The sequence below is a fragment of the Triturus cristatus genome, chromosome 7 (genome assembly GCF_964204655.1).
Source record: "Triturus cristatus chromosome 7, aTriCri1.1, whole genome shotgun sequence".
NCBI lineage: Eukaryota > Metazoa > Chordata > Amphibia > Caudata > Salamandridae > Triturus > Triturus cristatus.
In genome coordinates this window covers 537191387-537216856 of record NC_140590.1, presented here as the reverse complement: position 1 = coordinate 537216856, position 25470 = coordinate 537191387, and the positions used below count along the sequence as shown (strand labels likewise).

The window sequence follows — 25470 nt, the reverse complement described above, 5'->3', positions numbered from 1 at the left end:
TTTAGTTTTATGATGTGTCCTTTCATGGGGTGTGTGATATATGGTCCGGGTGTGATGTTGCAATTGTTGCAGTTCCTGCACGCAATGGTTCCTTTGTATCTGGTCTGTTGGTCTTGGTTGGTGGGATTTTTTATGATCTCTCCCAGGTTCTTAGTTCTGGTGTATGCAAATATCGGTTCATTTTCAAAGATTTTGTTAAAATCCGGTTCTAGGCGCAATATTGACCAGTGTTTCTTGATGGTGTTTTTGAAACGTTTGCTCATTGTGGAGTATTTGGATACCACAGTCATGCGGTTGAGTGGGGTTCTTTCTTTTGGTAGTAATGCTATTGTTCTACTAATGGTGTTGCTTCTCACTTCTGCTTGACGAAGGATGTTATCTGGATATCCCCTTGTCTTGAACCGATGTAACATTTCTTTGGTGCGTGCTATCATGGTGTCTGGATCAGATACGATTCTTTTTACTCTCAAAATTTGTGTGAAAGGTAGGTGGTTCTTTAAGGCGTTGAGATGAAAGCTGTCATATGATAAGGTATTATTTTTGTCGGTACTTTTTCTGTGGAGATCTGTTTGAAAACCTTGATTGATTTGTATGATAGTGACGTCCAGGAAGTTGATCATGTGTTATTGGATGTCAAAGGTAAACTGTATTCTCTGATCAATGGTGTTAAGTTCTGTCAATAATTTTGTGAGGGTGGTTGTTGATCACTGCCACAAAATGAAAATATCATCAATGAAGCGTAAAAACATTTTTAAATGAGTCTGCCATTCTGGATTCGTTGGGATGTGTTGTTCTTCGCAGTTTCCCATGAAGATATTGGCGTATGTTGGGGCAGCACAGTTTCCCATCGATGTACCTGTCTTTTGTAGATACCAGTTGACTTTCCATTTGAAATAGCTGTGTTCTAGTGTGAATATCAATAGTTCCATAAGGAAAATTTGTAAGTCTTGATTGTACTCACTCTGCAAGAGAGCTTGTTCTGTGGCTTCTATGCCTAGTTGATGCGGTATGGATGTGTAAAGTGATTTCACGTCAACTGTACACATTGTCACGGGTAGATTTATGTCTTTGATGGTTTCGTGGAATTTGATGAGAAAATCTGTGGTGTCTTTAATGTAAGTTGAAAGTTTGGTGACGCTATGTTGAAGATGTCTGTCCAAGTATTTTCCTACTGGTTCGTGAATGCTGTTCTTTGTTGATACGATGGGTCGGAAAGGTGGGTGGGTCAGATGTTTATGTATTTTGGGCACCATGTAGATGGTAGGACTTTTGGGGTTCGTTTGAATCAGGTATTTCTTAACTTTTTCGTTGATGGTGCCTCTGTCGGTGGCTTTCTCCACTATTTTAATGAGGACCTCTTTGATTTGTTCAGTGGGATTGAAATCCATTCTCATGTACGTTTCTTCGTCTGATAGATGAGTTTCCACTTGTTCTTCATAGAAACTGGTGTTGAGAATTACCAATGCTCCACCTTTGTCTGCTTTCTGACATGTGATATTGGTTGTATTGGCTAGTGCTTTTAACCCCTTCAGTGCCCCGCACTTTCCCCGCCCTGTGCCGGGCGTTGCATTAGCGGGCGGGGTTCATGACGAGATAGTCTCGTCATGGGCACAGCGCAACCGTGCTCCATGACGAGACTATCTCGTCATGGGCACTGAAGAGGTTAAGACTCCCCATTCTTTCTGTGTGAGATTCTTGTGTTTTTGTTTCTGAAAGTTGAATTTCTTAAGGTCTTGTTTTACGAGAGCTTCAAATGTGTCGAGGCTTTTATGGCTAATAGGAGCCATATAAGTGCTTTTGGGTTTCAAACCTTTAAGAGGATCTTCAATGCTGGGTTCCTTGTGTTCTACTATGTTTTCAAAGTAATGTCTTAATCGCAGTTTTCTCATCAGTTTAAAGAAACTTATTTCTATTTCTAGGTAGTTAGTGTGTGACGTAGGAACAAAAGAAGTGCCTTTCTGTAGTACGTTGGTTTCAATTTTAGTTAGTTGATAGTCTGAAATATTGATGACTAAGTTGTTTTCGGGCCCCCTTTCTTCTGTTTGTTTTGTTTGGTTGTTGTCATGCGTGTTTGGGGTGGTGCGTTTGTGCTTTCTTTGGCTCCTCCTGGGTCTTCCTCATTGGTTGTGCCTATCTCTAAAAAAGAAACCGATGCAGATGTGTCAGGTTGTGAGGTTGTTGGAATGGTATGTTCTGTGGGTTTCCTTGAGACATTGGGAAGATCACTTTCTGAGGAAGATGTATCGGTATTTATGTTGTATGGTTTATTCTGTCTCCTTTTGGCGTATATGTCCGCCCAGGTGTAGACTTCTCCTAATTTGTAATCTACGGTGTCTCTTCTGTACTTTCGGATTTTTCTTTTGTTGATTTCTAGTGTATGTTTAGATAATTGTATGTTGATGTCTTCTAGTATTTTGTTCCAGTCTTCTGGGGGTAAATTTGTTTGTAATTCCGTTTTGACCATGTCTATTTCTTTAGTTAATTCTTCTAGTATGCTGGATAACTCTTCTATGATCAGGAGGATTAAGTCCAATGAACATTTATTCAGTATCGCGAACCAGCGGTCCTTGAACGGTTGGTTGTTTTTGCATAAAGATGCATAAAGATGGTTTTAATGGAATTCTGAGTCCTCTGGGGATCACGAACTTAACAGACATCAGAGCAGACACGTTTGCCTTTCCAGAAGATGCAGCAAACAAGATCTACGCTCTTATACAGGAGGACATCACGGAATCCACATCCTCGAGAACCAACGAACAAAACATACGCCAACTACTTTATCTCTCTAAAAAGGCAATCAATCAGAAACTACACGCCAGCACCATGATCAAATATCAAAGCCCAACGCATCCCCAGAGGACTCAGAATTCCATTAAAACCATCTTTATGCAAAAACAACCAACCGTTCAAGGACCGCTGGTTCGCGATACTGAATAAATGTTCATTGGACTTAATCCTCCTAATCATAGAAGAGTTATCCAGCATACTAGAAGAATTAACTAAAGAAATAGACATGGTCAAAACGGAATTACAAACAAATTCACCCCCAGAAGACTGGAACAAAATACTAGAAGACATCAACATATAATTATCTAAACATACACTAGAAATCAACGAAAGAAAAATCCGAAAGTACAGAAGAGACACCATAGATTACAAATTAGAAGTCTACACCTGGGCGGACATATACGCCAAAAGGAGACAGAATAAACCATACAACATAAATACCGATACATCTTCCTCAGAAAGTGATCTTCCCAATGTCTCAAGGAAACCCACAGAACATACCATTCCAACAACCTCACAACCTGACACATCTGCATCGGTTTCTTTTTTAGAGATAGGCACAACCAACGAGGAAGACCCAGGAGGAGCCAAAGAAAGCACAAACGCACCACCCCAAACACGCATGACAACAACCAAACAAAACAAACAGAAGAAAGGGGGCCCGAAAACAACTTAGTCATCAATATTTCAGACTATCAACTAACTAAAATTGAAACCAACGTACTACAGAAAGGCACTTCTTTTGTTCCTACGTCACACACTAACTACCTAGAAATAGAAATAAGTTTCTTTAAACTGATGAGAAAACTGCGATTAAGACATTACTTTGAAAACATAGTAGAACACAAGGAACACAGCATTGAAGATCCTCTTTAAGGTTTGAAACCCAAAAGCCCTTATATGGCTCCTATTAGCCATAAAAGCCTCGACACATTTGAAGCTCTCGTAAAACAAGACCTTCAGAAATTCAACTTTCAGAAACAAAAACACAAAAATCTCACACAGAAAGAATGGGGAGTCTTAAAAGCACTAGCCAATAGAACCAATATCACATGTCAGAAAGCAGACAAAAATGGAGCATTGGTAATTCTCAACACCAGTTTCTATGAAGAACAAGTGGAAACTCATCTATCAGACGAAGAAACGTACATGAGAATGGATTTCAATCCCACTGAACAAATCAAAGAGGTCCTCATTAAAATAGTGGAGAAAGCCACCGACAGAGGCACCATCAACGAAAAAGTTAAGAAATACCTGATTCAAACGAACCCCAAAAGTCCTACCATCTACATGGTGCCCAAAATACATAAACATCTGACCCACCCACCTTTCCGACCCATCGTATCAACAAAGAACAGCATTCACGAACCAGTAGGAAAATACTTGGACAGACATCTTCAACATAGCGTCACCAAACTTTCAACTTACATTAAAGACACCACAGATTTTCTCATCAAATTCCACGAAACCATCAAAGACATAAATCTACCCGTGACAATGTGTACATTTGACGTGAAATCACTTTACACATCCATACCGCATCAACTAGGCATAGAAGCCACAGAACAAGCTCTCTTGCAGAGTGAGTACAATCAAGACTTACAAATTTTCCGTATGGAACTATTGATATTCACACTAGAACACAGCTATTTCAAATGGAAAGTCAACTGGTATCTACAAAAGACAGGTACATCGATGGGAAACTGTGCTGCCCCAACATACGCCAATTTCTTCATGGGAAACTATGAAGAACAACACATCCTAACTAATCCAGAATGGCAGACTCATTTAAAAATGTTTGTACGCTTCATTGATGATATTTTCATTTTGTGGCAGGGACCAACAACCACCCTCACAAAATTATTGACAGAACTTAACACCATTGATCAGAGAATACAGTTTACCTTTGACATCCAACAACACATGATCAACTTCCTGGACGTCACTATCATACAAACCAATCAAGGTTTTCAAACAGATCTCCACAGAAAAAGTACCGACAAAAATAATACCTTATCATATGACAGCTTTCATCTCAACGCCTTAAAGAACCACCTACCTTTCACACAAATTTTGAGAGTAAAAAGAATCGTATCTGATCCAGACACCATGATAGCACGCACCAAAGAAATGTTACATCGGTTCAAGACAAGGGGATATCCAGATAACATCCTTCGTCAAGCAGAAGTGAGAAGCAACACCATTAGTAGAACAACACCATTACTACCAAAAGAAAGAACCCCACTCAACCGCATGACTGTGGTATCCAAATACTCCACAATGAGCAAACGTTTCAAAAACACCATCAAGAAACACTGGTCAATATTGCGCCTAGAACCGGATTTTAACAAAATCTTTGAAAATGAACCGATATTTGCATACACCAGAACTAAGAACCTGGGAGAGATCATAAAAAATCCCACCAACCAAGACCAACAGACCAGATACAAAGGAACCATTGCGTGCAGGAACTGCAACAATTGCAACAACATCACACCCGGACCATATATCACACACCCCATGAAAGGACACATCATAAAACTAAAGGTAACAGCCACATGTGATACCACCAACACAATTTATGCTCTAAAATGTCCTTGTGTCAAGATTTACGTGGGACAGACAGAAAGTAAAATCTAAATACGCATTAATGAACATAAAAGCAACATCAGAACAAGCAACCTGAAATCCACAGTGGCTAACCATTTTCAAGAAGCTGGACACAACATCAGTCAACTCAAGTTCAATATCTTAGAAGTAGTCACCAAATCCGAAGGTAAAGACAATCACAAAACACTGCTGCAACGAGAAAACTACTGGATTCGCACATTGAATTCAATGAAACCACATGGGATGAATGATCGCATGGAATTTACGTGTTCTCTAAATTGATTGCCTTCTTTATTATTCTTCATTATTCTTTATTAATTTTGTTAAATTCAACCAGCATTGCATTTTTGTAATTACGTATTGTTCTACAACACAATTCTAACTCAGACATAGTCTTATTTCACTTTCCATAGTTGTAGAAACTAGTGCCATTTTGATCTTCACACACACCAGGACATTTAATCACACACGCCCACCTAAGCGCCGTTACACTCCACGGAGCACCAAGCACGTCGCCAGATCGAACGCGCCCAGAAATCTCTAAAACACCGTCCACGTTTATCTACAAGTAAGTGTTAATACTAGAAGGGATTGCGGTTCACCTACCCTAATTAACTCACTTTTTTTATGTACTGAGAGATCACCCTCACGGATGCGAAAGCACTCGAGCACAGTAACGTTAGAACACCAGCCCTTTAACTACACACGCTACTTACCAGACGCGGAAGCGTTATAACACACGAAATTTTCACTACTTACAAGCCCGTATAGGTTTCCTTTCATTTATCAAGGCACGCAGGGGAAAATTTCTTCCAGCTTTTTCACCACGCCTAAACGGTACGAAATTAAGCATGCATGTAAGCGTAACAACACCGGATCTTTTAACCACCCGGATATACTATTCACTAGTGGTTCACCTTTCCCCTCATTAATTTACTCTTTTCCATACCCATACAACAACTCAGCAAACATTAAGACTGTATACATATTTCGTTTTTTTCAGAAAAAACCCCTGACGAAGGCTAATACCTAGCCGAAATGCATTGGGATTTGTAAAATCGTGGCACTTGTTTAAATCTGCATCTTCGATTAAACAATGAAAAAAATGAAAACAAACGTCGTGATGAAATAAACGAACGTTTATTCAATTGAAAGTCTATGCAACTTTATTAAAACTTTAAAGGTACACCTCTTGCCAGTGCCCTGGGGACACACCCTCATTAAGGGTTAGCTACCATCCTGGAATGCTGACACTCCTGTACCTTGTCACAAGACTTTGATGGGCGCGGCAAAGGCGAAGACTGCTTTGATTTCTTCAATATCTTGTGCTAGTATGACTTACTTGACTGCCCTGATTACTTCGAAGACAATGGGGTACGCCGGGTGCGACTCTGCGGACATTCCTGGGACCTTCAGCGAGATCAAAATCTTGAGTATCATGGACTCGTACGACATCTGGCGCAAAGGAGCTTAAGGAAGCACTCGTTCAGCACTTTTGGGTGCATGGCGTGGCAGGCCTCACATGTCCTTGAGTTGTGGTCCCTCTTCAAGCACAACAAGCACACAAAGTGTTGGTGAGTCACAAACATCTGCCTGAGACAGGTACCATATGGTTTGAAACCAGCCGGTTTCTTAGGGGACATGCTGTCACACCAGAAGTGAAAATCGTTTAAAAAAGTGTCAACAAAAAGTCAAGAAAAAAGCCATTCAAAAGCACCCTGAGGGTAGCTCTGACCAGAAAGGAAAGAACTGACATCAGTGTGCTAGGGTGGTGCCTATATAGGTATTACGACCGTCACTTCCGGACGCGGACGACACCGCTGTATAGCCGAACAACGTTACCTACTGGCGGCACAGGGATACTTTTCAAACATATCCAGACTAGTCTGACACCCGGGGATTATTCTAAGGTAACAAATCTGCAGCTAGAAGCTCTGAATCTGGGGCCTATAAGCCTTCATGATGAAAAGTCAAAGTGACTGTGCCCCACTTATTCCGGGGCTGTTTAACTGCCCTTGCCAGGCTAATTAGTAGCGTCCTTAGTGTGTGGAAAGAAGACTTGGCCAGTGGAATACTTTTATTAACAAATAAGTATATTAAGGCCAGATGTACAAAGCATTTGTCCAGTCGCAAACAGCCCGATTCGCAAAAGTGGCACGTGTTCAACGGGAAAAATTATTATTCTAATGTAAAAAATGCAAATCGGTAACCTGTTACTGATTCGCAATTTGCATTTGCAATTCGGGATTTGGAAGGGATGTGTTTTGGACGTCTCTTCCAAACACCGAGCCGGTACAGTAGGTATTACTGTTTGGCAACCAAATTTCGGTCGCACTTTACCACCATTTAAAAAGTGGTGGTAACCCATTTGCAAATGGGAAGGAACCCCTTCCCCTTTCAGAATGTTGAAAAAATAAGAGCAGATAGTGGTCCCACCGAACGCAGCCAAATCTTAAAAAATGAAACTTAAAGGTTTTAGGTTTTTCTTTTTAAACGTATCCCATGTTCCTTTGAGGAAAACAGGCTGTATATATAAAAAAAATAATTATACATTTTTTAAAGCAATCACAGGCCATACAGTGCATCTCCTTGGGTGACTGCTAACTCATCCTGTACATTTTTAACTTTTGGAATTCTTCATCATAGGCAAGGGGCTGGGTACTTCTCCATAATTGCGTGGGGATAAGTTATTTGATTATGGTCATTGCTTTATCTGCATTGCTGGCAGCAATCATTTGTTCCGCAGACAGAGCCGCTGGTGTGCCCGATATCACAAAAAAGTTTGAGATATGCTTTAGATGTCCTTGATGTCGAACTGTGACGAGGTAGCGGCACTTGTGAAAAGTGATCTGCTGGGTTTTGATTCTACTCTGGTTTGTGCAAAATCTCATAGTCAAAGTCTTAACCCCCTCCTCTCGATGCAAGGGGGCATCTTAGCCTTCAGGATTCCAAAAATTGTAAGCAACGCCTGTTGATTCGTGATGACAGTGAAGCGAAAATGTTTGCAGGCCCACAACACACCCAGACTCTCCTTCGGTTGAGAAGAGGCATGTTCTGTTTCAGACAGGCTTTGACTGGCATAGACCACAATGTCAACACACAAAAATCTGGAGCTGTCCAGGGGAAGGAACTAGAGGCTATGGGGTATTCAGGGTGAGCTGGTCTCCAACCTATAATGTACGCACAAAGAAACTACCCTGAATGAAATAGTTGTTTGATCCTAGTGACCGAAAGCTGACAAGCACTAAGCACTAATTAGTGAGGTGCTGGGCATCTCAAAAAATGTAAAAGTCTGTCCTCATTGCTTTTTAAATATCACTTCTCTCACAGGCCCCCACTTAGATCTTAGAAGTACCTCCTTGTCTACAGGTGTAGGCCCACTCTCTACCAAATGTGGTTTTTAGAGAACAAGGACTGCCAATGATGAAGCATGACACCTGGTGGTGTGTGAGGATATCATCAAATAACCAAAGGGGGGGAAGTGAAGAGGTAATGCTTACAGAGCATAAGAGGTGGATACGTCTTTCTCTAGTCAATATGTATCAAACAAAGCGATCCACCCTTACAGAAATGGAAAGAAGTGTTCATCCAGACTCCGTGTGTCTCCTACACTGATGGAAAGCACACAGCTTTGTTAATATACCCCTCACCCACAAAAAGGACCCTTGGTGGCATACTTCAGCATCGGGAAATTCCCGCACCGCTGCGGGGCGTGCTACGACCTACGACTACGCTGGAGCACTGGTTATGAAACAATACTATGTGTGGTGTAGGAGTGTGAGTGGAAGGGTCAGAAGTGAGTGAAAGTGGTGCATAATTAAAAAATACCTGGCTCTGCGGAAAAATAAATTGTAATGTTCCTTTGGGCTGGTACTGTTAAAAATGGGGTATGAGACGGAGGTACTATGCTTCAATGGGCAGTACTTCCTGTGTCTACATGTTTCGAAGCCCTCCCCTGGCTTCTCATCAGGACCTAGAAAGATACCTTCTACACTCAAATTATTAAAGATAAAATGTGATTTCTAATTAAGATAAATATTAGGTGGTGCATACTACAATCTACATGCACTGTATACTGTACCCCAATAGGTATTATGCTGGTATGGGTTTATAATTAGCCCATCTACTGCCCCATGAGCCTGCAAAAACGGGAGGGAAGGAGCACCCGTAGTCAGACAGAGGTTGCTACCTCGCCTGGATACTACCGCACCGTGGCTCCGTGGAGGATAGGCCACAATGTGTTGAACAAGGATTGCCCCTAGCCCTTCCGGGCTCGCATCAACCATTATTTCGGTATGAAACTTGGGTTGAAGTGGGCCCTTTAAGTTGCATTCTCAATTGCATGTTTGATGTCTTTGAAACTCTGGTCGCATTCCGGAGACCACTGAAAACGTATATATTTCACTTTGTCAAGTCTCACAATGGTGCACTCTCTGTAGCAAAGTTGTAAATGTAGGTTGAGCAATAACTGGCCATGCTTAGGAAGGATCGCAGCATGGTAACATCCTGGAGGGGGCAAGTAGATGACAGTGCTTGCACCTTGTCAGGGTCTGCAGTCATCCTCCACTTCAGAGGTTATGTGCCCCAAAAACTTGAGTTTGGTTTTGTGAAACTCACACTTTGAGGCGTTCAGAGTGAGACCTGCATCAGCAAGTAACTGGAACACTTGGGTAAGGGCTTTGTTGTATTCTTTCTGTGTTCTCCCAAAAATCATATGTCTTCACTGTAATTAAAAGCATGTATAACGGGTCTGTGAATAACATCCTGAAATATCTCAGCAGCCGAAGATACTCCAAAACTCAGTCTCTTATAGCTGAACAAACCAACATGAGTTGAAAAGGTAGTAATGTACCTGCTGTTCATCTCCAGTTTGAGTTGATGGTATGCTTTATTCAGGTCAAGACAGACACTTTGTCTCCGTTCAATTACATGATCATATCCGCTGAGTGCGGACCAGGGTGTTTCTCCCTCTCGATGACTTCTTTTGCCTGGCGCATATCAACACAAATGAGCACCATTCTGCTACTGTCCTTTTTTTGGTACTATTCCTATGGGCAAATCCCATGGCATAGGGTCTGTGGAGCATTCAATGATGTCATGTTTTACGAGTGCTTCCAACTCTTTCTCTACAGCTTCCTGTAGATGAAAAGCAACTCTACGGTGCCACTGAGCAACAGGGTGAATGTCTTCAGTGATATGAAGCTGTACTTCCATTTTCTTGCGTTTTCCCAGGCCATGGAACGATGACGGGAATCGGCTCATGATATCAGACTGAGTGCAGATGTTGATATCAACCCCATGTCAGTAGAGGGGTCAAAACAGAGTAAAGAGGCACACAATGAAGTTCCTTGTAGAACTTAAATGGTGGCTTGCACTGATGTATTTTTGTGTCACAGTGTTGCTGTGAATGACCCTTGACTTTGCAATGGCACAGAAGCAGCCCAGGTATATACCTTCATACTGGATGGAGTGAGGCGAGACACAGGTTAAACTTTTCCACTGGCATGATATTAATCGACGCACAACTCACTATGATAAAAGTTATTGGGTGGACATTCACTTTCAATGTGATTTTGGGACAGTGTCCAAATGAAGTTTGTTACTTTGTTTGGTGAGCTTTGTTTGAACTATGATCTTCTTTACAGGCAGCAAATCCCACATGTGCATGCTGTCCTTTGATAGATATCAGCACGTACTCATCTTCTTTGCTGGTACTCCACAGTGACGTCAAAAAACCTTTGCACAACGAGCTTGATGACGATTGATTTTGCCTGGTTTCTACTTGTCTTAACAGATGTTGCTTTTTGGTTTTAGCGGTGTGGTAAGAATGCTTCTGGAATGTTCTTGTGTCCATCTTTTCTTGCCCTTGTGATGCACTTGAGTTTTCTTTAGCTCTGCACACAGTTATGAAATGGTTCTCTTTCCCACAACCTTTGCAGACTTGTCCTATGGCTGGGCATTTACCACCATGGGGAAACGAAAAATCCACTTCGGAAGCATAGCTATGTGTTCTTTGGAGATGTTGAATGAAGTACATCTTGTTTATACTTGTGCTTGCTTTTCACAGTCAATGTGGATTCATTGTGCGCTGTTCCTGCTCCCATGTCAACAGCTTGTCCGTCTGCTCACATAGCCATCAGCATTTTCTCTAGACTGTGTGTTTCTCTCATCATGCGCCTTGTAAATGAATTTGAAAAGCAGCCAATCAATGACTCTGAGGTGCATGGCTTTGTTGTCGGTGAAGTCACAGAACTAGAAATATTTAATGAGCGCATCAAGTCTTTCAACAGACTCTTCCATTGTTTCACCAACCTGATGTCGTGCTTGGTTGAAGCTATACCTTTCATAGTCGACATTCAGCATTGGATTGAACGTGGCCTCCAACGCTTCGTTTACCTATTGGTAGAATTTTACATCCGTCTGAGAGATTTTCTTTAGCACTTCTTTCACGTCATCACCTCCAAGATTTTTCAAGTATTTGATGATCTTCTTGCCATCTTCTTCTTCTAGCACATCGATGAAGTCATTGAATGTTTCGATCCACGTTGCCCACCTGGCACCACTGTTATGCTTCTTAGAAGTGTTGAAAGTTGGTGGTGGCTTCAAGAACAAGCTGCATTGCATTTTGTGCTACCTTCTGCCACCATTGTGTGCACATGCCGTCCAGGTGACTGCGATGCAGGCTGGCTCTGACAACTCCTTCAAGCAGAAGTTGCCTTCGAAGTATATGTTGCACTATGTTTTAATCGCCCGTGATGGTAAGGTCTCTGTTTCTTGTACTTTGCTGACATGATCGTTATTTTTTGCCTCATCTGATTAGTTGCTCTGTATCTGGGGCGCTGCGTAGTATCTCTGTCGACCACATCATCGGCATGTTTGGCAGGTGCTTTGAATATGATCCTAGGTAGGGTCTTTGATTTCTTCGACTGGCATGTATGGGCTGGAGCAGGGCTTGGACTCCAAATGTGCTGGTCGCAGACGCCCTGAATTGATTTTGTGCACATGTGGCACGCACAAGCAGTTTGCCATATCGTTGCAAACTCTCAAGGAGGACAGTCTTGTCTTCTTCGGCATGTATCCCTACTCGTCACCAGTTGTAGGGTCTTCTCCAGCCAAGGAGCATGCAGATGAATTACGCCACATGGGAACTGAGGTCTAGCATTACTTTAGTCTTCAGCATACACTCACACACGCACATTACATCATACTTCCCATTAACCACATCCTAACACCAACCCGCAAATTACATATTTCCTGTTCAGAGTCCGCCCAGAACCAAGAGGGTCCCAGTGCATATCATTTCAATATGCTACACCTTGCATCCATAAGCAAAGTGCTGCAGAGCAGACATGGCACCTGTGTTGCAGTCCAGGGCCGACTTTCCCCACAACAGTGCCCTTGAGAGGTCCCTATGCTGCAACCTCATGTTCACTATCTCTGTGGTGGCTGGAATGAACCCCAGCACTATCTGGCGGCCTCAAACACCCTCCGGCACCCGGGGCTTCTCTGAAATGATTTTCACTCGCTGTGCCAATCAGCTGCTATGACCTCTGGTACAGAACGCACTCCGATGCCCCTTCACTTTCAGCACAGCACGGCCGCTATTTTACCCATCTAGTCACCAGCAGGTACACCAGGTCTAGATATGAAAGGGTACTGTTCTTGGTTTTAGACTTAAGCCTGTGTCAGTGGTCACCCAGGATATGCAGTGTGACCTTGCCCTACTTAAAATGTGGTTCTTGCAGTGCTAGGTAATGTAGAGCAAGCCTGGACAGAAAGAGCCTCTCTGGTGTCCACCCCTGCGTCAATTTTGTCAATCTCTTTATCCAGAGTAAGTCACAAACTGGATCAGAAAAAAGAGACTCCTTTTCTGAAGCATTGTATTTCTTGATTAAATGTGTACAAGCCACTGTTGTAGCCTCTGCAATCTCCACATCCAGCTTCAGAAAATCAGGAACCAAAGGAATGAGGGGTTTTCAGGAAGGCCAGTGTAGAAGGGTCTCAAAATGTAACACTGTCTTCCCTATGGAGTATATTCATCATGGTTGCTCCTTTCGCTTAATAACTTGTGGAAAGCTATTATATCATTTATAATGGGCATCCTGGGTAGAGATGTTGCAGCAGATACAGGCAGGAGTGTGTTCCACAAAGACTTGGGGGGGGGGGGTTGTCTGTATCTGGGGTGCATTTGGTCTAGTAAAGTGTACTTCTATGTGACTGCAGATCCTTATCTATTGCTGTGATCCTCCATGCTAGAGTGAGGTGTTTCCATGACCTATCTGGCAATGGAAGAAAATGTTTTAAGTGACCTGCAGGCAAAACATTTCACATAGAAGAACAAGCTACTATACTGGCAGATTGGTTTACACATTTTTGTTTACTATATTGTCATTCATAGTAAAGCGTCTCCTGGCATTGTAGAGGAAGTCATGGTTAGCTTTCTAAACAGTGAGCAGAAATGAGAAAAAGTTTATTGTATTTCGAATCCTGTTTAAATAAAATGTCTTAACGTAAGAAGGTTAAGTGCCGCTCTAATAGAAAAAGGTAAAATATTCAATAACATGGCTCCTTGTATCTTAATATACCCACTGGCAACAATAATTCTGCAAGAGAAGAATAAAGAAGGAGAGGTTCTTTCAAGGGTTTTCAAGTCAAAAACATGATTTTGTTGCGGTTGTAACATGGGCTAGTCCTAGATTGTGACCAAGTTACAAACTACTTGAACTGGTTTAGGGAGATTTCCTAATGTAGGTGACCATAAAGTACTGTTCTATTTGCACAGTTTTGTTGTTGCCAATGGATAAAATGTCTGTTTTGAGTGGTTGAATGGTTAAGCTTTGCTTTAGAATGTTAATGGCTAACCACCTTTGTTTAAAGAGCTAACGACAGATCAGAGGTATGGTCTTTGTAGAAGGCTGGCTTAGTATATGGTGAACACTTATTTAAGTGATTTTAGTGTTCTTAGCCAACCATAGAAGTGGTAGCTGTGGAGCTTAGTCCAGAAGAAGTGTTACGCTGCTTGTTTTACCAATTCTAATCACATAGTGTATGTTAAACAAAAAAGAACCACAGAGTGTAGTTATGAAAATAGTAATATTTACTATACACACTCACTGACACATTGGTATATCTCCTACCTGGAGATATAAACACAATACACACAATATTTCAAAAGAATAGGTAAGTAGCACAAATACACAGTGGTCTCCAGGGGGAGACCAAACAATATACTAATAAAGTGGAATGTGAACTGTGAAGTCAAGACTTGACCCAGAAGACTTAGAAGAGCTGGTGACCCAAGGAACCACCCATGGTAAGTACCCAGGAACCCCACGGAGGTTGTGTGCAGAGTGGAAACAACTGCGTACTCAATGCAAGTCAACGGGAAAGTCGCGTTGCAGTTTTAAAGAAGAAGGACCCTTCCAAGATAACCCTGAAGAAACCCCGAAGAAGATGGAAGGTTGGAGAGTCACCCCACTTGTGGATACCCCAGGATCCAGGACACCTACACCAGGGAAGCCGGATGCATATGTGCAAAGTGATTTTGGAAATAACCATAGACCACAATGGAGGACTTCAGTGAAGATGCTGCTGGCGAAGAAGGAGAAAGAGTCCGGTGGAATCCAAGGATGAATTCTTGAAGAGAAGTACCTGCAAGCAGAGGGGACAGAGTCTCTACCACTCGGGAGGGACCAGGAGGCATTGAAGACCAGTGACTACCGATGACGGAAAATACAGGGGAGCTGACGGTGACCTTGTCGCTGCAGTTATGAGGACCAGCCGTTCACGAGCTGTCCCACTTCGGAAGTTGAGATCCAGGGGGTGGGTGTCCAGCAGGAACACCAACAAGCCTCGGCAGCAGCAACAGACATGGAAAACGAAGGTGGTGCAGTGCCGGGACCAGCAAGGTTCGAGGGACTCACCAGTAGCAGGAGAGTCAGAGCAGGCCCCGAGCAAGCAGGGGAGCCAACTGGAGCTGAAGAAGACCCTCAAGAGGACCCACACGCCAAAGTCACAGGCGTCGCAAGAGGACCTCAAGATGCTCACCAAAGATGCAGGCCCACGGTGCAGAGGATGCGGTGAGGATGAAGATCTTGGCAGGAAGAGATGCTGGAGGCTGGAGCTTCTTGGAGACTGAAGATCTCTAGAGAAGAGAGTCAACAGGACTTGGCAACGGCAAGTCGGTGCGGTGCACAGGGGTTCTGTTCCAGCAGTTCCGACAAGGGATACTGGCCTCAAACTTGGTGAGAAGATAGTGCAGGTCTCAAGGGAGTTGCAGAACTACCACCTGTGTTGCTGGGCCTTTCGAAGTCCGGACGATGTCAGGAGCAGCAGACCAGTCAGCTTAGTTGCAGTGCCTGCAGATGCTGGGGAGTGACTCTTTTGCTCCAGGAGAGATTCCTTCGGGTGTCTTTGATGCCCACAGGCCTGGATAAGAACCTGGATGAAGCACAGACGATGCAGATGACTGGCAAGGGACGAGATCAGGAGCAGCAGGAGTCTTGCCTTTTGCAGTTTAGTTCCCAAAGCAAAGTCCAACGAAGTCCAAAGTGCCCAAACAGTAGAAGTGGTTTCAGATCTGAATCTTGTCCCACAGAGAATCTGAAGAGCCACCCACAGGTAAGCCCTTAAGTACCCAAAGGAAAGGGTTGGGATGATTCAGGGGTCCATCTCAGAGGAGGGGCTGGACAGAGGGGAGGATACTCCCATGTCCTCTGTCCAGTTTCATGCTAGAACGGAAGCAAACGGCTCCCTGAACTGGTTTCAACTAGAGTATGCAAGGAGGGCACCAAATGTGCCCTTCAAAGCAGTCTGGTGGCACTAGCAATCACCCCCACCCCAGCCCAATACACTAAGTTCTATCTGGGAGGTGGTCACACCTCCCTGTGACAGGAAACCTATTCTTCTACCTTTCCCTGCTTGAGCTCAGCACAGCAGCAGGAGGGCAGAATCGTGTCTGTGGTCAGCAGCAGCACTAGCTTGCTGTTATACCCAAAGGCTGGTACCCGGGATAAAGGGGGGGCTCCAGAGGGGAGCCCCCCAGTACATGGGACCCTACATTCAACACTGGTATCGGTGTTGGGGTAGGTATCCAAAATGTTCGATACCAAACATGACCGGTTTCGTTGCAGCCTGTATATAGTTAGACATCTCGTTATTGACTAGATGTCCACTATATGTATAAAACAGCTGACTGCACTTACAAAGCCTGGGTTTGCAGGGCACCCTTACACTTATAACCAAGCACCCTGCCTTCTAGGTTTTAAGTGCAGTGAACTCAGATATAAGGAAACGTATATCTGTTGTGAGTGGTGCTAACACCAGCTCACACAGGCTGCAATGGCAGGCCTGTTGTCACAGTTTGAGTGGTTCCCCATGGGTGGCATAATATATGCTGCAACCCATGGGAGACCCCTGGGTACCATAGTACCACATACTAGGGATTTAGAAGGGTACACCATTAGCCAATTAGGAAGATATCAAAGTACTTACCATACTCCAATTTAGGGAGAGAGCACAGTGACTGGGGTCCTGATTAGCAGGATCCCAGTCAGGAAACAGAATGACATCAGCAAAACATGGGGGTAACCATGAAAGCAAAGCCTACTTTCCTACAGTCTTTAATGTAGACACACGGATTAGAACATAGTTATGTACCATCTGCATAAAAGTATATTTTAACTTGAAATGTCGTTGGCAGGTACGCTAATGGACATACGTAAAGATTAAATAACAAGCAAGAAATTATTGACCCCCCCTAAAGAAACGTCCCACTGTGGTGGTTTAAGCGGAGAACGGAAATCACCCAACTAGACCATTTGGATAGCTCATTGGCAATTAATAGCATTTATTTCATTAGAAGGCACACCATTGCTTGTTTAAAACTCTCTGGAATGATCCCTCTATAAAAGAGAAACATACTATTCTTCACATTGATTCTTAATTAATTTCCAGAAGGAACCTGGGAGTAGATCCCCTGAAAAGTGCAAAGGCCTGTTAAACGCAAGATGGAAGATTTGATAGAACTGCCATTTCTATATGAAAAAGGGTTAAGGGATGAAGCACATGGGCAATGTTTATTGCCCTTGGTACAATAAAACATTAGAACTGTTTAACCATGAAACCTTAGGTGTGAGATGTTGAAAACAATTAAATTACATTAAAGTTCGTGCAATCATGCCCTTTAAACCCCCCATATACTAATGCTTCATTGCCCAATTTACCACTATTAATGGGGCCTCTTTGATATTAAATAAAGGCCTCAGCCTAATTTTGGTCTCATAACAATACTTTTCTGGCAATCTCAACCATCTGCTCACCCATTAGAAATGTCTCAGTTTCACGCTAGATGCCCATCTAACATTGACATGAACTCTAGATCAGCCTCCTGGGAACTCCATCTGCTAAAGTAACAGACACCCTCCATTTCTAATGGAGGCTTCAAAGCTGTTTTTCAGACCTGGTACTGTCAGAACATGCAGGCAGAAATACTACTCTGCCAGGCACTTTGAAAACAGCTCTTTCCATAAGAAAACGCATTCTAAATAAGGTTGCCTACCTTGTGATTGCAAATAAATCAGATCTTATTACTCTTACTTTTAAACCTCACTGGATAACCCATAACCCCCAGGATCATATACAATGTGCTGCATTAGGTGGGAACCCTTAGACAAGGCGAACCATCCTACCTAATGAACAAGTTCTCCACAGCCATTGTAACACCAGAAAAAATACATCACTCTGAACTCCTAGGGACAGAAATCTTAGTGTGAAAGGTCTTGGTTCACTCCAAGAATTTGGAACATGCTGCTAAAAGAAATAAACCTGTCCTGTGGCCTGCTGATCATGTCCTGGGGCCTCAAAACATAGCTTTTCACATCCCAACTTCTGTCATACTAATGTCCCTTTCATGTTCATATCAATGGAACTTATGTGAAAACACTATGCTAAATCGTTAAGTTCCATCGTAGTTCTTTGCAAAACACTCCTCTGCCCCGTTAGTAAAATCCATGTATTACAAATATTCATTTGTGGGTTTTTGAAAGATGCATCACAAAACTGGAAACTGCATCCCATTGCTTTGCGTAGACAAAGGTTAACAGTCACAGTGGAAGACGTGAGGAGAATAGGAGCACATATGCTCCAGATCCATATTATTATGAATTGCAGTTGGCATCAAAGGTAAGATGAAAAAGCCTCTGTTCGGATTCAGAGGGCCCAAGCACCGGAGAAGAAGATCCAGTCTATGGCATTTAATCAGATAAAGGTCTGGAAGACTCTATTGTATGGTGAAGAGGCTGAGCAGAAAAGAAAGTTTGTCCGTGCCCAGCGGAACTTTCTTTAAGTTTTCTTCAAGTCTTAAGTGCACAGATAGGTTGTCCCAAAGGTTAGACCCCAGAAGTGGACTTAACCATCCTAGTCATTTTTATCTGTCAAGTCTGATGACAAGAAGCTTGTAGCTGTCTGACCTCAGATTCCTAGAGGGCTGGCAAGACTGAAAATTGTTGCAAGACTACTTGGGGCATTGCCACACAGCGTCATATGGACCAAGCACAATATCATGAACTGGATACCTTCTTTGATGGGCAGCCATTGAAATATTTTGAGGCTGCGTGAGATATGATGATAACGTTTTATATTAAAGGTGTGTCTGGCTGCATAGTTTGCTCTTTCTGAACGCTTATAGGGTTTTTGGCAACCCTGCACAGACAGCAAAACGGTAATCTAGACAGTAAGGGATCAACACTAGAACTAGGGCATTGTCATGAGGCAAAACCAGCAGAGACAGCATTCCACTATGTATCTAACAGTGATGGAATGCAATTCACTGACTAGATTTACTTGAGAATAAATAAAAATAAATACCTTCTTTCTAAGGGTGCCTAAACTTTTTACCGAGTTAAGAGTCTGTGAACACTGTTGGGGTCTCTGCTGCATGCTGTAAAGACCGTAGAAGGCTGCATTGGAAAAGAGGTAAAAAAAACATACCAACAGCTTTAGAATTCGCTGAGGCAACTATGACACCCTAGACTGGGATAACGTTTTCTGCTTCCTTTTATCAGGCAATACAAGTGCAACTAACACCATCTTGGGTAAAGTTGTATGGCCCTTCAGACCCAAATGTTCAAAGCACCTGCCCATCAGATATTGGAAAAACCTTTGTAGGAGGCAAATCTTCATGTCTCCTTGGAGTCTGTGACTGTTTCTTTATCTCGAGGATACCTATAGGAGATCTTTGATATCCCATTGAGGCGTTGGGGGCTGGTGAGTAACAGCGGATGTTGGCTACTCAATTAAGCATCCTTCAGTGGCATGTGACGCTGCTTCGGTCATTGGACTAAGAAAGTCATATGGCTGGATCTTTGGAAGCAGATGGTTTATGGTGGGAATTAGGGGCTTTTATGGTTGACCAATCTTCCTAATCCTTCAAGCATTGCTACATATTACAATAGTTGACCTTAGCAAAGATGCAATAATTGCCACTAAAATATCTGGGTTTTAACAGAGCTCATCAAGTGGTTTTTTTATTAAAGGAGACAGTTTGAAATTTAAAGCCGGATACACAGAACAATGCTTGCAAGTGGAATCCGAAAACTCTTTATTTTTTATATAGGCCTTCAGAAGCAGACTCCATACTATACCATACTTTTGGGGGCCTTTTTACCTGACTTCTCTGTGCATTATGCAAGAAAAGTGGTGCACCATTAGTAACCATGGTCTTCATCCCAACAGCAGATGGCATGGTTTTGATAACATACCTCAACAGCTAAGCCCAAGTAGAACCTCTGGGTTACTAGGCCTGTGGAACATCTTGAAAACAGACGTGGGTTTAATCCACAACCCCGTAGAAGCCCTTATTTTATGTTCCACAAATATGTCTAGCCTAACTCTGGAAGTAGATCCACAGAGCACAGTTTGAGGTAGGGAAGGTTGTTGGAATACCACAGAATGATTTCTGGAGGGCACCTCCAGGTGAAACCTGGAGCCTAATCAAAGTAGCCAAAGCCTGGGACCACCCAGGCATGTCTGGAAAGAATAGATTGCACAGGATAAGGTTCTACAGACATTCAATTTCCTCTCTCTCTTTTCCTTTATGTGTGAACAGCTTAGGAACCATAACCACAATGATCCATTTTCAATGACGCAGGAGGGACCATATTCTGAACAGGAACTACACAAAGGACCCCGAATAGCCTCAACAGGCAAGGCAGTAGCTTAGTAGTTCAGAACTAGTAAAAACTGTAGGATATGCATTCTGAAAATAAATGTAAATGGCATAGTTGAACAAGAGCTAATGAGTTGACGGCAACTTACGAGTACCAAAACAATTCGGACAAAAGATTTTGAAAAGCATCCTGAAAAAATAATTACAGGAGACCACCAGAACACATCTCCTGTGAGTGACAAAAAAGCAGAGTGGTGTGCAGGTGGCTGAGAGGGTTTGTGAGGGCAGACTCAGAGTGTGGGTAGTGCCCACCCCACTGTTATATTTTTTTTGTAAATGTCATTGCTCGTGCTCAGTTGTGTCATATTTTATTGGTTGTACAATGCACAGAACTAAAGTGGCTTTAGACGTAAAAGTGAATTCAAACCTAAAAAAATAGGAAGCAATCCAATGAGGACAAACACAACCGTGCTCCCTATGCGTAGGGTACAGAACGGGCATCCTAGACTGCCTATTATAAAAATCAATGTTTGCAGGTTGCCCTGACACTATGGCTTTGACTGCTGATACAGTGTGAATGTGGATGAGTGTACATGGGGCCATCCTCTGTTGCTCAACAAGCTGTTGGTATTTTAACAAAGTGAGATACGTATTTGTGGAGACTCTGCTTCCTGGTAAGGGACAAGAAATAAAATGTATAAGAAACTGAGACATTATAGTCTGATATTGGCATCATGCGTAGTCTTCCGCCTCTCCTACCTATTCTTCAATTTCTATGGGACAGCAATCCGGAACTGCGGCTGTTCAGTAGGAAACACCAAGAAAACAAAATCAGAGAGAAGAACTGGAGACACAAACAAAGAAAAACAGTCAAAAGGAATGACAAAGACATTTAACAGTCACAATACACAATAAGAAAGGAGACCCTGGGCCAACCCTCATTCTGTAAGGCTGTTCATCTAGGGACTGACTGCTGGAAGTAATTTAGCATTACGCACAAGAAATCCAGACAGGGATATATATTTTTCCATGTTACAATAAACAGTGCAGTTCCCCTCCCAATCACCTTGGACACTAACACCAACTAGGTCTATGAACCTTGGGACGTATTTAGGTGTGTACATGGTTACATAGGAACTGAATGCACTTGTAAATGTACTCTACATACACCCATGGCTTTTTGGTTCATATATGTGCAACTAAAAAACTCTTAGTCACTGCTATCTAAGTTAATTAACCAAGTACAACCCAGCAGATAATTTTGGAATTATGAGGAAACAATTCTCTAGAAGGATCCGTTTGCTTGACCATGAAGCCATATCTCTCAGTGAACCAAAGACACACATAGGGGTGTTGAAAATACGGCACTCTGGCAATTTCTGTTAGAGTAACACGGCTAACCAACAAATAACCAAGAAAAAAACTCTAAAATGGGTGTGCGTACTGAATCTCAATACTGGATTTTGACCTTTGGATAGGGAAAACTTGCTGATGCCTGATCGGAACCACTTAAGGCAACCCATGGTTGGCCCCATGACTAAACAAAACAGAATGGCCATTTTTCACCAACAAAACCAATACTATGCACAGACTAGCAAGACACAAACTGATTTAAAGGCAATACGTAGCATATCTGGATCAAACGTTGTATGCCAAAGCTGCCTGCAGTAGCAGGAAGGATTGCGCAGCACACTGAATTCTTCCAGCAAATGGATCTCCTAGTGACTGAGCTCCCTTTTTCATTACGTTAGTAAGTCTCTACAATTTTCAAAAGTAGGCAGGTCATGAAGCAACTCAAAAAACATGTTGTTACTTCTTCTTACCTTTGTGAAATTCTACTCCAAGGAATATTAATGGTATTCTCCTTTAAATTCTAGGTTATCAATTTAATTTGTTTATTTTTAAAGGATGCCTTTCTCACAACTGTGTATTTCCTTAATTACACTTGAAGCCAAACGTCGTGTTAAATCTACTTTATCTTACCTGACAAATTTCATCACATAGATTTTAATGACTTAACACATTCAAGCTCCTATAGGATGAAACACATTCATTAAAAACAAGTAATGGGGTGCTGCCTGCATGAAAGTGAACAACTGATGAAAAGGAGAGACAAACAGGAAAGATTAACCACTTGGAAGCAAGGATTTTTAAAGGACACTGAAAGAATCAAATGAAAAACAGTGGGCGGGCTGTAAGCCCACAAAGTATATACATGTCTTGAAGAGAAGTCTAGCCTCGACGTAACAGAGTCCCACTCAATCGATTTACCAAAAATGGGACATTGAGTCTCAGACATTCCCACTACACCGCTTTAAACCACCCCTATCTCCCCGCTGTGAACAGCCTTATAGAGTTAGAGTTGGAGGAGGTGATAACATTGACACTGTAGGAAAACAGCAGTTCATCAGTACGGTGCTGGTGCAAGTTACAAGAGAAGCTCAACAACATGCAATAATAGCACAAATTATTTGCCAATTGTAGGAGGAACATGCCACAGAACCTCAGACTAGGTCCCATTCAAAGCAGGACTCCTCTAGCATGACATGCAGGATGAAACAGAAGGATAAGCAAAATAGAATGGTAGTATTGGCGAGAGGGTGTGCTGCTGGCATTTGCCTGCCAAACTTAATATGTTGTATTATTGATACAACCATCATTTCACAACAATACTGACTTGCCACTCGCAACTGTCATTGTCTTCACCTGCTGGAAAAAAAGACTTGTAGGGTATAAAGTGACCACCTGGTAGACCGAGCAAGAAATGGTCTAAAGAAATATAATTTCTGCTACCAGGCCACAGTTTGGAATCACTACAAAAGCTCAACGGCTGATGCTGTGAACCTGTTATCAATAAAGAGGATGTATACACACACACACACAAAATGGACAAGCACTTTCACGTGTAATCTATTCTTCATCAGTCTAAGCCGCTACGTGGTATCATATTCTCACAGCAATAGGTACTGAACTCACTATGGCAGGAGGGTTTTAGAGAATTAAGCTTTTCCCCAAATATTTTCAAACACAGACTCACATGCTTGCACATGCACCCTAGCTTTAAAATATATGTTATGTTACGAGAGGGCATTATACGTCTAATGTTGAAGCCTGGAGGGGACTCTGAGGATGCCTCCCCTACAGACTGTTCACTATGATTAATTCTGATGTAAAACTTCTCTGCAACATATTGGCAAAGTTGCTATAGGGCGTAATCCATGGTCTGATCCATGCAGATCAATGTGGTTTTATGCCATCGTGCAGCACAGCCCTTAATCTGAGGCATCAAACTCATGTACTACATGAGACTGCTGGGTCGAACCAGGATCTGCCACTTGTGCTGCTCGACATTAAGAAGGCGTTTGACACGGTTGGGCGGGGCTATCTCAGGATTGTGCTTAGGGAGATGGGCCTCGGTCCAGTCTTCTGGGACTAGGGGCAGCTGCTCTACATGAGCCCCATGGCCCACGTCAGGGTGGGGGTGGGGGGGTGAGGTTTCGGAGGGCTGGAGGCTGGAGTGGGACACCCAACAGGGATGCTCCCTCTCGCCGCTTCCATTTGCCCTGGCGATTGAGTGAGCCCATTGTCATTCTATTGCACAGGGAGCTGGAGCCCTGGGGAATTTGGTTGGGAGAATCACCACACTTCAGTTCATTAGATGCTAATGATGCGCTGGTATTTCACTCGCCTGCTGAGGCGATATCTGTCCTATTGCGACACCTGGAGAACTTCGGGCGAGTGTCTGGCCTACACATGAACATTCAGGTAAGACTGCTACGGGAGATTGGCCATGTTACAGCAGATCCAGCTGCCTGATCTGGGCATCAGGTTGGAGCAGGAGAGCTTCCGGTGCCTTGGCATTATGGTCACTAGGACAGCAGCAGATCATCAGCGTAGATAGGGTGGTGCAGGGTCTAGCCGGGTCAGTCGAATTCAGGAACACGCTGCCCCAGTTGGTCATGGGGAGAGCAGGTGGAGCTAAAATGGTCTTAATCCTCCGGTGTCTATTTTTCTGACATTAAATAGCATCCTTATCTCACTGATGTGGGCGGGGAAATGCAGTAGGGACAATCTAGCCTTTCTGGACATACAACTTTATTATTTTGCAGCACACCTGCAAAATGCACCGAGATGGCTGACAGATCAGCACAACTGAGAGAAACAGCTCCTGTCCGTACACTAGGGGATGACACGTTACCGCACATATTAATGGGGGGAGGAGGTCAGGAAGACACGCTAATACCTTATCTAGTCCACCATACTGCACAGGTATGGCAAACGGTGGCAAAATAGGTGTTACACAGGGCTTCCTTTGACAGAGAATTACGCATGCGGGATATAAAACTGTTGTGCTCTATCAACCTTGATATGTACATGGATAGGTGGAGAGAAGGCGGATGCCTTTTAGCAGGAGATTTATACCCGGGAGAGGTTTTCCTATCTTTTCAGGAAGCACAGGACACTTTTAATAAAGGGCGAACATTTCCTGTAGTTCGCCAAATTAGAAAACACAGCAAAGGAACTCTGGTGCACATACCTGGCAGCCCCATCACCATCTCAGACACTGGGGGGGGGGTTGAGATGAGGGGGGGAGGGGAGAGACAGACACCTTATCTCCTGTTCCTTAAAGGTCTTTAAGGTGACCTGAAGAAGAATGTGTACAAAGTGAAAACAGCATGGGAAACAGATTTGGGGTAAGCCATTCAGGATTCGAATTGGAATCATGTAAGCTGCCTGGTAAAGATGGTGTCCTGTAACAAACCAATTTAAACAACTCCACATTAATTGCCTGGAGCACACATGAATAACACCAGCCCAGCTCAACAGTATTGAGCCTGGCAGGGCGGCTAGGTGTGCGTGTTGTGGGGAGGAGAGCGCCACATTCATACATCTAGCATAGCACTGCG

The 25470-nt window shown here is 43.1% G+C and overlaps 1 protein-coding gene across 4 annotated transcripts in view; it reads right to left on the bottom strand.

Moving 5' to 3' along the window:
• The window catches only part of RNF157 (ring finger protein 157), a 534437-nt gene that overhangs the window by 71530 nt on the left and 437437 nt on the right, over window positions 1-25470 (bottom strand). For 2 of the 4 annotated variants that reach the window (XM_085616937.1, XM_085616935.1), the window contains one exon: window positions 21323-21363. The exons of the other annotated variants lie outside the window; for them this stretch is intronic. In XM_085616937.1, coding sequence (XP_085473063.1) covers window positions 21323-21363 — 41 coding nt within the window. The remainder of the gene's footprint in view (window positions 1-21322; window positions 21364-25470) is intronic. 4 annotated transcript variants of the gene reach the window in all.